A 14,552-nucleotide genomic window follows, 5' to 3' on the forward strand; every position below is an offset into this window, starting at 1 on the left:
GTGGAGTGTTCGGATCGAGGTTTAACTGGTCAGACCGATTCAACCCTGATTCAATAAATTTTTTAACAAGTAATTTATATAAATATATATGCACAGAATAGGACATGCATTGGACTAATTTAAGACTTTATATGATGAAAAATTTAATATTTTCAAAGAATTTGGATTTTCACAAATAAAATTTTAAAATTATAAGTTAAAATAAATAAATTTTATCTCAATTTTAATTAAATTTATCAAAAAAATAATCTTATATCCAACCCAAAAATACCACAATATTCTAAAATTATATAAAATTCATGTTTATGGGAATTAGACATTATGAGTTTAAATTTCAATGCACATTTTTTATGTTTAAAGATTGCAACTTAAAAAAAAAAAGATTGGAGTTTGGAGGAAGTTAGGAAAATAGAAAATAGAGATACAGACTTGATAAGAGGCAAAATAATGAGAAAAAAGTGAGTGGATATGACATTTAATAATTAGTCTTTAATGTTAAGGAAAATCTATTCTTTTTTTAAAATTTTTTTCAATTTAATAGATAAAAAAAAAATCATCGGTTCAACGGTTCAATCTGGTTTGCACGATTCGAACCAGTTTTTAAGTCTAGTTAATCCAAAGTAAGAATCGGATCGAAGCTACGATCGGTCGAACAGGCCAATCCGGTCCGATTTTCAAAATATTGATTTTAACGGGCCTCCTGGAACCGTCCGACTATGGTAGGAACTTCTTCTCGTAGGTAAAGCCTAGCCTACAGCACCGCTCGAATTGTGTCAACAAAGAACTTCTGAGTTTGGTGTGGGGCTTGATGTTTGTTTCAACTTCATATTTTCATTGCTATCTAGCGCATGTAATGAGGTCACTGATTTGCTTTACTTAAGGTGGCTGTCACGAGAAAAAAATAAGTTTTGGAAATTCTTATTCAATCACATTTAGGTAATTGGTATACTACTGTTGTGACACTAAACAAATTTGTGATACTCAAACTAGTTTTCATGTAACCTGGACTGTGGTTTGCAATTGCCGCCTTTATAATAATTTAGTGATACGAGTGCAAAATACGGTATCTTTCTTAATTCCTCTTTACACATTATGAATTAGTCAATCACTTGAAAAGGTTTTACTCGTTAGAATTTTGGGCAAATTACACTTTACCTCTGTGGTATAGCTAATTTTTACATAACCTCCTTATAGTTTTAAAAGCTATATATAACTCTCTCATAGATTAGATTAAAGTGTCAAAGTTACGAAAATGATCATTCGTAATGAAATCTATGAAAATATCAAAATTACCCTTATTTAGAAACTAAAATGGTTGAAGTGACCAAAATATATAAACATAATATGCATAACATTCTATCCCTTATGGTTTTATATTTTACCATATAACCTCCTTATGGTTAGTGCTTTACCATATAATTCCTTTATGATTTTCAATATATACATAACCCCCTGTGGTTAATAAATAATTTTCAACTTTATATAAAGGTATTTTTGATATTTTAGTTGGATCCACTATGGATTGCGAATTCCGTTATTCTGACATTTTAATCCAAATCATGAGAGCATTATGTATAACTTTTGAATCCATAGGGGGGTTATGTAAAATAAAAATACTAAACCATAGGGGATAAAGTGTAATTTGCCCTAGAATTTTGTATTGGTACGAAACTAATGGGTGAAGGTCTAATTGTTATCTTGGAGAAAGGATATAGGATTAATTTGGGAATATATTGAAGAACTTATTCCAATTATACTGTATTAATCAAAAAGACATCATAATTAATAGGGTTGAATGCACTAAACCTCCCTAAATTATACAATGAGTTGCAGTTCACCCTTAAATGTCTTTAATAGGTAGTCCCCCTACCCCAGCCCCCATATGTTGTGTTTTCTCCACCATTTCCTTTTTAGTTTCTTTTTTATTTTTTAGCCCTCATTTTATTATTACTTGTATACCCTTAATAAAAATTTTTATTTTGTTTAACTTATATGCTAGATTAATGGTAGGTTATTTATTTGTTAGTTTCCAATGTCAATAATTAATGACAAGATATACTTTATTACATTTTTGGAGCCCATTTGACCTAAGAACTTGAACTATTTAAATACGTACTAGCTAAACAGACGTATTGATTAATCAATTGTTAATAGTGATAAGTGACAAAGGAACAAATCAACTAATAAAATTGTTGTTTTCTTTGTATACTTTGCTATAAATAACTTGTAAATCTTTCTTACTTGCATGATCTACATGTTATATTTGATTGAGTAATTGTGAACTCTAACTAGTTTATATGTGCTTAAATTGTTGAATTACTACATCAAATACACTTTAAGATGTAAGCTACATATATTTTGTAGTAGTCTAGAGTTTATGATAAATGAATTACTAAGAGTTAATTTGGCAAATAAACAATTATTTTGTTTATTTGTAGTAAAAAATTTTGGGTAATTATTTTGTTTATTTTTTAAGAAACTTAAAAAATTCAAAGTAATTATTTTGTAGTAGAATGAAAGAATTGGCTAGTGAAGTGAGAGAAATGGAAAAGAATGAGAAAAAGAAATGGGAAAAATAGGAGGGAGAAAAAAAAAACTATTAAGATAGGAAGAATAGTTTTGTCTAAACAACTCATTAAGGGAAGTAAAGTGCCTATAGAACAAGTTTAGGGGAGTAAACTGTCATTTGCTGTATAGTTAAAAGAGGGTTTAGTGCTCTAAAGCCTAATTAAGGGTCCGTTTGGAGTTACGGTGCTTTTGATAAAAAAACACTTTTAGATGCTAGAAATACTTTGAAACATTTGGTGAATATCATTCCATATAATTAAGTGTGAAGTTTGTGGTATTAAAAGTAAGAATAAATCTTATATACACTGACAGTGTATACACTATCACCGTTGGATTTATGACATATGTGCAAAAGTTAAATTTCAAATTCAAATTTTGCATAGTTGTCATTCATTCAATGCTGACAGTGTATATATTGTTAGTGCAAGAAAGATTAATCCTAAAAGTAAGAGTAAATCTTATATACACTGACAATGTATACACTATTACCGTTGGATTCATGACATGTGTGCAAAAGTTAATTCTAGTAAAATGTCAAATTTGATGCTTTTAAGATAACTTTTGTATTTTAGAAAAATATTAAGTTTAATCATTTTATCTTATATTATAAATTAAATAAAAAGATGAATATATTTAAAGATTTTTAAATTACACATTATCTAATACATATACAATAAATACTTACTGAACTATATATTCAAATAATATATTTAAAAGCATATAAACACTTAATACATATTTTTATTAAAAATTCTATTAAATAAAATTTTTTCAATAAATGACGACAACTCCGCACCTGCGTGAATATTGTTGCACCGATTAAAACTCTATGCTATTATATTTAAGGGAGAATCACACCAATCGTCCCTCACATATTGCAAATATGAAAATTTAATCCCTCAGAACGAAAATGATCAGTTTTAGTACCTAACAAATAAAAAGGGATCAATTTTAGTCCCTTTGCACTTTTTCAAGTAATTTGTGGCCGGAATGTGTCATGCACACATCACGTACACAATTTTTAAAGAGTAAAAATGATAGACAACTTTAATGTTGATTAAAAAAAAATGTGAGGGACCATTACTCCTCAACCTCCTTCAACTCTTCCAAACCCTAAATCTAAGCTTTATCACTAATGGCAGAAGTATGAAAAATTTGCTCGGTTAGTAGTTTGAAAGGAAGGAAAAAATGCTTGTATAGTTTTGATCCTCCCACGTCTTCTGGTGTTAATTAATTAGAGTTAAATAGAGGGCTTTCCTCTTCATACGTGGAACGGAAGAATTTGGAGGAAAAGAATTGCAACATCTAAGATATAAACAAGAACCCAGAAACCAAGATGCAGAACATCAAGCAAGAATCTTATTAGACTCCAACCTTTTTTCTTCCAAAACAATGGATAAAACAAAGAAAGGAGACCCCAATTAACTCTTGCCGCCAGCATCCTCCTATAGGTTATCCAATATCCAACAATGGCTTCTGAAGATCTCCCAAAGGCCACCAAATATTCAACATCATTAAAAAAAAAAAAAAACTTTCTCAATGTCTCTATAGTTTCGTATGCTTTTAACTCTTTCCCCACCTTTGGCAGAACATCCACCATTTCTATTATTATACATTATTGGACAAGGTGAAAATCTATCCATGAAGAGCAACTAAATTTTGAAATAGAAAATAACCATTAAAAAGTAGTACTTCTCACTTGAAGTCTTCAGCATAAATTGTACCGATGAAAGTGTCTGAATGCCCCCAATTTCAGATCTGAAGATAAGAATCATCCTTGACATAAGACGAAATAGCAGGAAAAAATTAATTAAAAGAGTTAAAAGGAAAATCAAGATCTGGAGAGGGATGTTTCTTGGATTCACTTCATCTCACTTCAATCTCCTATCCTTTTATTCTCCTTGGGTTCAAACTCATTTTTTCTTCCCTCGACCTTCTCTTCATTCCTTCCTGGATCCGAATGGTCCAGAGACAAATACAATTATTGCTTGAAAGTTTTTTGATTGTGCATTTGATTTCTTTAGTCAAACTCCTTTTATTTTCATTTAATTAAGAGTCCAAGTTGATCTGAACTTTTGAAGACTTTTTGGATATTATTATATGCAAAGTGTGATGTGGCTATTTTCTGTTTAGGGGATCTACAATCTAGGCGGTGGACCAAGTTCATGCAAGTATTTGCCTACATTTTTTGGTCAATATTGAAGTGGTTTGCCTTTTTTACCCTTTAAAAGTTAGGCACGTAATGTGCGTGTGACACATTCCGGCCAAAAATTGCTCGGAAAAGTGCAAAAGGACTAAAATGGATCCTTTTTTATTTGCTAGGGATCAAAATTGATCATTTTCATTCTATGGACTAAATTTTCACATTTTTAATATGTGGGGACGACTAATCCAATTCTCCCTATATTTAACATCTTAAATGACAAGACAACGTATCATTTACAAATTTTCTCGCCTGAGCATCATTCACAAGTTGACAAACGAGTAGCCCTTTAGAATGAACGGGTGGACACCCACGCCGGCACTACAATAGAGAAAATCTGCCTCAGAAGAGTTCAAGCACAAATTGGATTTCACAGTCCTTGCCCATTATAAACGACCTCCACCTAGGGATGGCAACTGGGCCGGAGGTGGGTTGGGGCGAGGATCATTTTCTCTCCCCGTTACAAGGTGGGGCACTGGATGGAGGAATATAACCCCAGTCCCATCGCTCGTCCCATCACACACACATATATTATTTATAATAATAATATTATTAGTTATAAGTATCAGAATATATATATATATATAATATAATTAATATTATTAATTATAATAATATATTTATACTAAATTACTTATTACACTTTTTACTAATTATATATTTATTCTATTATATACTTTTTTTAGTAATTATATATTTATATTAAATTACTAATTGCACTTTTTCTTGCAGTCACCCTTAGGAGAAGTGAGGCGAGACTGGACGAAGTGAGATGAATGTCTGGACAAGGGCGGGGGGAAGGATTTTCGTCCCACCTTATCTAAGAAAGGGTCCAATTGGATCAGAAAAAATCAACATAAATTGAATCATTATGGGATCAGACAAACGTACTATACATCCATTTAAATTTAAAAGAGTCACATATTAATGACAAGTGATAGTAAACAAGGGCCAAACTCTTGAACTTACATCTCATAATGACATAAAAACACTTAAAGGTCTTTGTGATGGCCAACGACCCTTGCCCCTTGGGCTGTTGGTTGAGTTTTATTAATAGATGCTCAAGTTCATATTATTAAGAACTATCCAGATATTTTTTTAAAAATGGAAAAAAAATAGTTACAGGGTATATAACTAAATTTTGATTAGCAAAAATTGTCAACCCAGTTAAAGCTTAACATTCATTTTTTATTCGGAAAAAAAAAAATCCAAACCCGCTAAACTGAAATTGGACATTAGAGTTTCAATTCAGCTAGTTGCTAGGCGGCTAACCTGACCACGGGACTTAGGCTCAAAAAAGTGAATTGAATTTTTACCAGAATACTATAGCTGATGACTTATGTTCAAAAAAGTGATTTGAATTTGCACTAGAATCTGGTCAAACAATTTTTTTTTTTTACTAGAATAGGACTATAGCATGTGTATGCCTATGCATTTCAAGTTTTTTTTTTCTTTTCTTTCATCTTTTTTGTTCGTCAAATACTCTTTCTATCCTAAATTGTTTGTCACATTTCGGGATTCAAACTTTTTAAAAATAGTAGTGGTTTGACGGTGATGTTAGTAAATTTATTTTCAAAGTTGTTTTCAAAAATTTAAAATTTAAATTTTAAATTTGAATTTAATTTAAAATATAGACAAAGGTAAGGATAAAATTGAAAAAAATTAAAATAAACTTTGACTTCGATACAATAATAAATATTTTAAAATATCCCAAATGGAAAGCATTTCGTTTTCAATCTCACAGAGGGAGTACAAATTTGATTCTCTGTACAATTTTGATTCATATCGTTTCTGGTCTATCTGATACTTTTTCTTAGTGCTACAGAGAAACACAGGTAGGGACGAACTGATAATAATGGAGGCAGGGACTAATTGATAATAATAGATGGTTGAGAAAAGGTTGCCTCACCTATAAAACTCATAAGCCTGTAGCCACTAGCCAGTCACAGAGTTGCAAAAACAGGATATCCTAGTGGGCGATCCGCTTACAGACCAGCAATTTTGGTTTTAAGGAGATATTGAGTGAGGTGAAGTGATCCAGTTAGAGATGGCGATGAAGCGTGTAGCTGCCTCTGCACTTCGTGCTTTTACCTCTTCAGGGAATTCAACTTCATCACTCCTCACCAGACACCTCCATGTAAGTCGTTTTTTTTTTTTTTTTTGGTTTTACGCTTAAATTAACAGCTAAACTCTTGCAATATTCACTCTTAATCTCAGTTGTACATGAAATCATTGATTTTAAATGCAATAAAACTTTCAACAAGTAGACTCGCACTGAATTACAGGCCTCTCCTGGTAGCAAAAAGATTGTTGGTGTTTTCTATGATGCAAAAGAATATGCTGCAAAGAATCCCAATTTTCTTGGATGCACAGAAAATGCATTGGCTATCCGCCAATGGCTAGAATCACAGGGCCATCAATACATAGTCACTTCGGACAAAGAAGGACCATATTGTGGTAAGGAATTCAGTATCATATGGTAAATAAACATGTTTGTTTAGTTAGAGCACAATCTTTCGGTTCCTGAGAATGAATTGTGTTGCAATTGGCCCATGACCAAGTAGTACATCGCTTGGCAGTTTGTTTTTGTGGAGATTATTTGGTGAGTGTAGATCAGGCATTTGGTATATTGGATTTTGGTGTGGAGAGTATTTGTATTTTCTAACATATACCGCTAGCTAAACATCTTAACAATCATGTTCGAGGACAATTTGTTGCTGGATCTCAACCTCAGGTTTAAGTATTCAAAATCCAAAGCAGCTCTGGACTATTAATATCAATTTCAAGTTGGCTTGTTTCCGTGACCAAGTACCTAGAACCTGTTCCAGTAGTGATTTCTGACATTGTTTAAATGGCACTACTTAAATTGGCAATTCTGATGTATCATTTGCAGAACTTGAGAAGCACATTCCGGATCTCCATGTGTTGATAACTACCCCATTTCATCCAGCATATGTCACGGCTGAAAGGATTAAGAAGGCAAAAAATCTGCAACTTTTGCTGACTGCTGGAATTGGCTCAGATCATGTTGATCTGAAAGCTGCAGCAGATGCTGGGTTAACAGTTGCAGAGGTCACTGGGAGTAACGTTGTCTCGGTTGCAGAAGATGAATTGATGAGGATCCTCATTCTTGTTCGAAATTTCGTGCCTGGACACCATCAAGTCATAACAGGGGATTGGAATGTTGCAGGTATTGCTTACAGAGCTTATGATCTTGAAGGCAAGACTGTAGGAACTGTTGGTGCTGGGCGTATAGGCAGGCTTTTGCTGCAGAGATTGAAACCTTTCAACTGTAATCTTCTCTATCATGATCGGCTCAAGATGGATCCTGAGTTGGAGAATCAAATTGGAGCCAAATTCGAGGAAGATCTCGATAAGATGCTGCCGAAATGTGACATAATTGTTATTAATATGCCTCTTACAGAAAAAACTAGGTAAGCTGGGGTCATGCTATACATTGCTGTGAGAATGGTAAACTGCTTATTCTTTTGAATCAATCTCTATATTTTGAAACCATCGCTGGTTGCATTTGAGCTAATAATATGGGGCAGACTTGCACCTTACTCTATTGTGAAACGCTGAAACTTGTTGCTTGACAATCAGCATAACCCTTTTCTTTGAGTACTCATAAAAAAATGTTTTGTTTTTTTTTGGAATCAGAGGGATGTTCAACAAAGATAGAATTGCTAAGCTAAAGAAAGGAGTTTTGATTGTAAACAATGCTCGAGCAGCAATCATGGACACACAAGCAGTTGTTGATGGTTGTTCTAGCGGACAAATTGGAGGTGATATTATCATTCAGTTTTTCTCATGACTTCAAATGATACAAAGATGTGACTTTCCTTGTAACTTTTAGTTTCTGATAGCACGTCTGATGCGTCAAATTTGATAGAAATCGATGAACAAATTTCTTACTTTGATAGAAATCAATGAACAGATTTGTTTTTTCTTTTCTTTTTTGTTGTTTTTGGTGGGGGGGGGGGGGTTTCGGGGGTGAGCATTTCAATTTTTCTGTGTTTTAGTTTTTTTTTTTGCTAGGAAGTAAAAAAAAAAAAAAAAGGTTAACTTTTTATCAACCTCCCTCCTTAACTGGCTCTTCCTTCTTGTTTTCCACAAGATTAGGTTACAGTGGGGATGTTTGGAATCCACAACCAGCTCCAAAGGACCATCCTTGGCGTTACATGCCGAACCAAGCTATGACCCCTCATATTTCTGGTACTACCATTGATGCACAGGTACCATTCCTCGAGATGTAATATCCTCCCATGTTTTCGAATTTTTCTTCTTTGTGCTGTGACGCCCACCTCCCCAAACTCTGTTCTTCTACTTTTTGCTTGATTTTTCGCAAATTATAGTTGGGACTTCAATTCATCTCTTAGATATATTAGTCTTCAAGATTCCAGCTCTGTTAAGCGCTTCCAAATTGTCACCGAGGCAAACTCATATTATCCCACATAGCTGCTATGTTTAGGCAGATGTTCAATCTCTATTTGCCAGCCTTTTACGTAACTTTGATATGATGAGAAAATGCTGCAGATACGCTATGCAGCTGGAGTCAAGGACATGCTGGATAGGTACTTCAAGGGAGAAGATTTCCCTCCACAACATTACATTGTCAAGGATGGGGAGCTAGCAAGCCAGTATCGTTGAATAAAACCTAGCCCATCGAGTTTGGTGTGTGTAGTAAGTGTCAAACTTAGGAAGACGCATGCAGAATAATGAGGAAAATTGGCCTTGTATTTCATCTGAATGAAAGATTTCAGACATTCCAGAACATTTACATATATATATATATATATACACACACACACACACACACACATACATATATCGGTTTGTGAACTTGTATGGGTGGCTAGTTGTTTGTCCAGAAATTTTGTGCGAAAAGCTTCACTCATTTTGGCTCAAACTCAAATCCTGCACCTAGCTTGATTGATGAGCCATTTGAAGATTAACAGGATAAAGCAAGTCATCAGACTTATCTTTGTCCTAGCAAGGTCGGGAGGACAGACTATTGGTTGTTGTGTGTCTTTTCACTGAGTATTCTCTTCTTTTATTCAAACCTTTTCTTTCTCCCTGCATGAACTTTCTGTGTGCGTTGTCGGCAATGTGAAGTTTTCTCCTACCCTCCTCCCCTAATTACCCTAATTATAACTGTCAGTACAAAATTCGAACCTTAACTCTAAACTTGATAATCGGAAATATTTTAAGAGTTCTCTTAGACGAATCTCAGTGGTTGGTAATATGTAGGTAATTGGAATTTTATTAAACATCTTTAGTGCTGGTGCTTTTACAAGTACGTAGTTTTGTTACAATCTCGTGAAAAAAGAAGACTTCTTTTTTTCTGATTAATATGCATGTGGTCTACCTTTTTTGGGCAAATTACACTTTACCCCTTGTTGTATAACTAAATTGTACATAATTCCCTTATAGTTTTAAAAACTATATAACTTCCTCATAGTTTAAATTAAGTGTCAAAGTGATGTAAATGATCATCCATAACGGAACCTATAAAAATATCGAAATTACCCTTATTTAAAAACTAAAATGGTTGAAGTGATCAAAATATATAAATATAATATGCATGATACTCTAACTAGGTATGGTTTTATATTTTACCATGTAACCCCCTTATAGTTAAGTGTTTTACCATATAATCTTCTTATAGTTTTCAATATATATACATAACCTCTCCTATGGTTAATAAATAATTTTTAACTTTACATAGAGGTATTTTTGATATTTTAGTTGGCTCCGTTATGGATTGCAAATTTCATTACTTTGACATTTTAATCCACACTACGAGGGGGTTATGTATAATTTTTGAAACCATAGATGGGTAATGTAAATAAATACTAAATCATAGGGGGTAAAATGTAATTTACCCTTTTTTTTGGTGTGTGCTGAAGGCCGACTTCTTATGTGTGAACCACTTAAAAATGTTTCATGGAAAAAGAAGAACCCTTTTCTTATCTTGCGTTTTTGGTCCACATCTTATAGCGTGCAAAAAGCAGATAATCAAATAGTTGTTGTGATAACCTATTATATCATGTACAAATTATTTTGTTACCATAACAATCGTTATTTTAGCATTTTTTTAATTTCTTAAAATAGATTAAACGCTTTAAATTAGTAAGCTTATCCTATCGTCATTTTAGAATTTTCCTAATTTCTTATAATAGATTAAACCCTTTAAATTAGTAAGCATACCTGTAAGCGCTAGTGCTAAAAAATGGGTTTTCAGTCTTCGGTTTGTTCCTAAGAGTTATTGTCAAAGGAGTTATTGTCAAAGGAGGATTGAAGATTAGTATTCCGCGCAAACTTTAGGATTTGAGCTAGAATATGAAGCAAACAGTAGCTAAACCCTTGCCCGTTTCGGATTGTGGTCTTTGATAAAAAAAAAAAAAAAAAAGTACTTTTAAAGCGTTTGGTGAATATCATTTCATAAAAGGGAAAAATGCACTTTTCATCCTCAAAGGTTGGGTTGATAACCAATTTCGTCCTCAAAGTTTCATCAAGAATACATTTCATCCTCAAAGTTCCTGAATTTTTGCCAATTAGAGACAATTGACAGAATAACAATCAATTTAGACGGAATGCTGCACGTGAGAAGCATGCTCTGTTAGAACCAATAAAAAAAGGATAAAACCCGTTCGGAAGTGCAGACACCAGTGTTATAACTTTTGAATTCTAAAATTTGTATCTTTACATTATTTTGTTTATGGTCCATATTCAGTAGGAACCATGTCAAGGACCACTTGGAATGCATTTTTGACAAGCTTATACCCCTTCTTTTTTGATGGTTTTAGTTGGTTATATTAATTTGGTTACAGTATCCAGTTTGGTTGTTACTTCGGATTGTTAAAATTTAAGGCAAAATTCTACCAAATTTTTCCTTCTTACCTTATTGACATGCAAATCAGCATGAAGATAAAAACAGTTGGTGGTTTTTTTATATAATGCCCATTTTAGCTTGGAACTGAAAATCATACTCATAAATAACTGGTAGTTATTTCAAATAATGGATGAAAGCAACAAACAGCTTATAGTTTGTAGGAAATAAAAGAAGCTCACAAAGAATCCTAAGCACAGCTAGTATTTTTTTCATTTCTAGAGAAGGTAAAAAAAAAAAAAAGAAGTTATAAAGAGGTGATAATTTTTGGACAAGATAAAAGAAAAGAATAATTCCAGATGCCTCCCCGAGGTTTCTGACAATTTCACTCACTGCCCTTAGTTTTGAATAATTACATTAACCTCCATTCATGCAGTAAAATAACTATAATATCTTTCACTTATAGATAATTTCTAAAAAAGCCTACAACTAAAACTAATCTTTCATTTTAAAACAACGGCTACCATACAAAACAAACTCTTATTCTCTCTCTTCGATGCTCTCTCTTACCTTTTCTCCCCTGTATTTCATAGTCCACATTTTTTTCAGAGTTATCATCTACACAACCATCTAATACATCCCGAATCCTCAATATTATGGAAATAGATCCTCTTTTTTTTTGTTTTCCTTTTTTGTAAGTATTATTGAATTGACATTGCTAAATGATAGGTTGTCAAAGCATATTTGTTGTCAAACTAAATAAAAATGAAAAGAATGGTAGTGATACAGAATATAAACAAGAAAATAAAAATGATGGCTAAAAAAGAAACATAGATTGAGGAAGATTACACTATTATACTAATTGTGCAAAAAAAAAAAGAATTTTGGGATACAAGAACTATAATCAAATTTGCCTAAAGACATAGAATGTGGTCTCTAATGTTGCTTTTGGTTGCTCCATATTGGTATTTTTGGGGGGTTATATTATTTTAGCATCAACAAGCTTGCATCCATTTTGATTGAATTTGAAAAATGACATTGGTCAATTTAGATGTAAAATTTAGGCAAAAAAAATTGAGGAAAAAGATTAGGTTGAATGCAAATTTTAATTGTCATAATTGATTTGCACAGGAAGCATTAAGGCTGCAAAGTTGGGCTTTCGAAATTATGAGAATACGAGGATTAAGTTAAGGTGGCTTATTGACTTCATTAGGGTGGTAGTTATGCGAATTGCAATAGTTGCAATGTGGAAGAAATTCATGAGCGAGTTTTCCCCCCTTCTAACTAACAAATGGGTATTTTAGGATTTTTAGAACAGATTTAGCATAGTGGATTTATATTGTTACTGAAATGCTATAGTAGAGAAGGTAAGTGTAATCTTTTAAATTAGAGAGGACCTACCTGCAATAGTCAAAAACCTCCCCTGACGTTTCTGAAATTATCCCTAAAATTAAAAGTTATAAACAGCTGGTAGTTTCTATACAAGATAAAGTAACAACAACCTACCAGCTTTTTATGGCTTTCCTCTATTTTTGCAAATAGGGTTTCCTCTATTATATATTTTTTTGATAGATAAAAAATTAAATTAAATTAAATTAAATGGACTGGGCTAATTTAATGCGTCTGGTAGATACTCAAATCCAAGTCACCTATAATCCATGAATAACTGGATATCGACCATTTATGTCAACCTTTTTGCCAGCAAATGATTGGATTTAGTGGTTAGAAATTTTTTTAGAACTACAACAAGAAAAGGAGTGGAGAGGACATAAATGAAGTAAGAACAGGTTTTACCTGTTTTTTGTTGAATGCAAAGTTGGCTCTAACGGGGCATGCTTCTTATGTACTGCTTTCCGTCCAAATTGAGTATTATTCTGTCAATTGTCTCTAATTGGCCAAAATTTAGGAACTTTGAGGATGAAATGTATTTTTGATGAAACTTTGAGGACGAAATTGGTCATCAACCCAACCTTTAAGAATGAAAAGTGCATTTTTTTCTTTCATAAAATTAGGAGTGAAACTTTTAGTATTAAAAGCACTAATAACAAAAGCTCAAATTTGGAGCTTTTAAAATGGTTTTTATGTATTAAAAAATAAAACATTAAATTTAATTATTTTATCATATATTATGAACTAAATAGAGAGATAAATATATTATAAAAATTTCAAATTATATAGTATCCAATACAATAAGTACCTGTTGAATTATGTATCCAAATAATATACTTAAAAACAATTAAGCACTTAATAAGTGCTTTTATTAAAAACTCTATTAAGTAAAGTATTTTTCAATAAACTATCACAATCCTAAGCAGGCTCTAAAACATGTCTCTACACTTCAAAGGGAAAATGCCGGTTTTCATCCCCAAACTTTGGGTTATGGACACATTTCGTCCCTCAATTTTTGGGCACGACACATTTGATGTCTGAATTAATAATTTTTTACCAATGTCATCTTCAAACGGCAATTTAGCCAATTTTTAACGGAACTGGTCACGTGAAAATCACATGACCGTTAAGTAAACTTAAATGTCCTTGTCTGAAAAACAAAATCAGGTGAAAATGCAGCTGTCTTCACTTTCCTTGTCCGAAACCAAATCTGAACTTTCTCTTTCTCTTCTTACCCTTTTCCCTTTCCCTTGCTCTTTAAAATCGCATTCCGTGAAATTTTAGAAGATCGAAGAAGCTAACCTGCTGTGATTAAGTAAGAAAGTGGAGAAATATGTCGATGCGAAAGAAAAAGTTGAACAATCGTGCACCCCCAAATTATGGTAAGCTGTCCAGGGTTTAGTAATTTGTTAATTAAAGTGTTAATAATGAAAAGTTTGACCTTTTTTTTGGCATTCTGTGTAGATGTGGTCCTTCATGTCTGTTTATAATGTTTTTATTGACTTCGTTGGGTCCAGCTACAAAGTTTGACCTTTTTTTTTATAATATGATACATAGGGG

At 32.6% G+C, this 14,552-nt stretch overlaps 1 protein-coding gene across 2 annotated transcripts; it reads left to right on the plus strand.

Annotated features, from left to right (window-relative positions):
- Positions 1-6,553: 6,553 nt before the first annotated feature.
- Positions 6,554-9,668, plus strand: LOC113710260 (formate dehydrogenase, mitochondrial-like). Of its 2 annotated transcripts, none has more exons than XM_027233166.2 (6): positions 6,554-6,908; positions 7,057-7,228; positions 7,665-8,205; positions 8,432-8,556; positions 8,894-9,006; positions 9,308-9,668. In XM_027233166.2, exons 1-6 carry the CDS (start codon positions 6,819-6,821, stop codon positions 9,419-9,421), a joined length of 1,155 nt encoding a protein of 384 aa, XP_027088967.1. In that variant the 5' UTR covers positions 6,554-6,818; the 3' UTR covers positions 9,422-9,668. The 2 variants fall into 2 exon arrangements, with proteins under 2 accessions (XP_027088967.1, XP_027088968.1); XM_027233167.2 differs by having other exon boundaries at positions 6,680-6,908; positions 7,722-8,205; positions 9,308-9,547.
- Positions 9,669-14,552: the final 4,884 nt, after the last annotated feature.

The sequence above is a fragment of the Coffea arabica genome, chromosome 9e (genome assembly GCF_036785885.1).
Source record: "Coffea arabica cultivar ET-39 chromosome 9e, Coffea Arabica ET-39 HiFi, whole genome shotgun sequence".
Taxonomy (NCBI): domain Eukaryota; kingdom Viridiplantae; phylum Streptophyta; class Magnoliopsida; order Gentianales; family Rubiaceae; genus Coffea; species Coffea arabica.

Coding starts and splice junctions, on each gene's coding strand:
- LOC113710260 (XM_027233166.2), top strand. CDS start 6,819: ATGGCGATGAAGCGTGTAGCTGCCTCTGCACTTCGTGCTTTTACCTCT. Junction 6,909..7,056: donor TCCTCACCAGACACCTCCAT/GTAAGTCGTTTT, acceptor ACTGAATTACAG/GCCTCTCCTGGTAGCAAAAA. Junction 7,229..7,664: donor CAAAGAAGGACCATATTGTG/GTAAGGAATTCA, acceptor TATCATTTGCAG/AACTTGAGAAGCACATTCCG.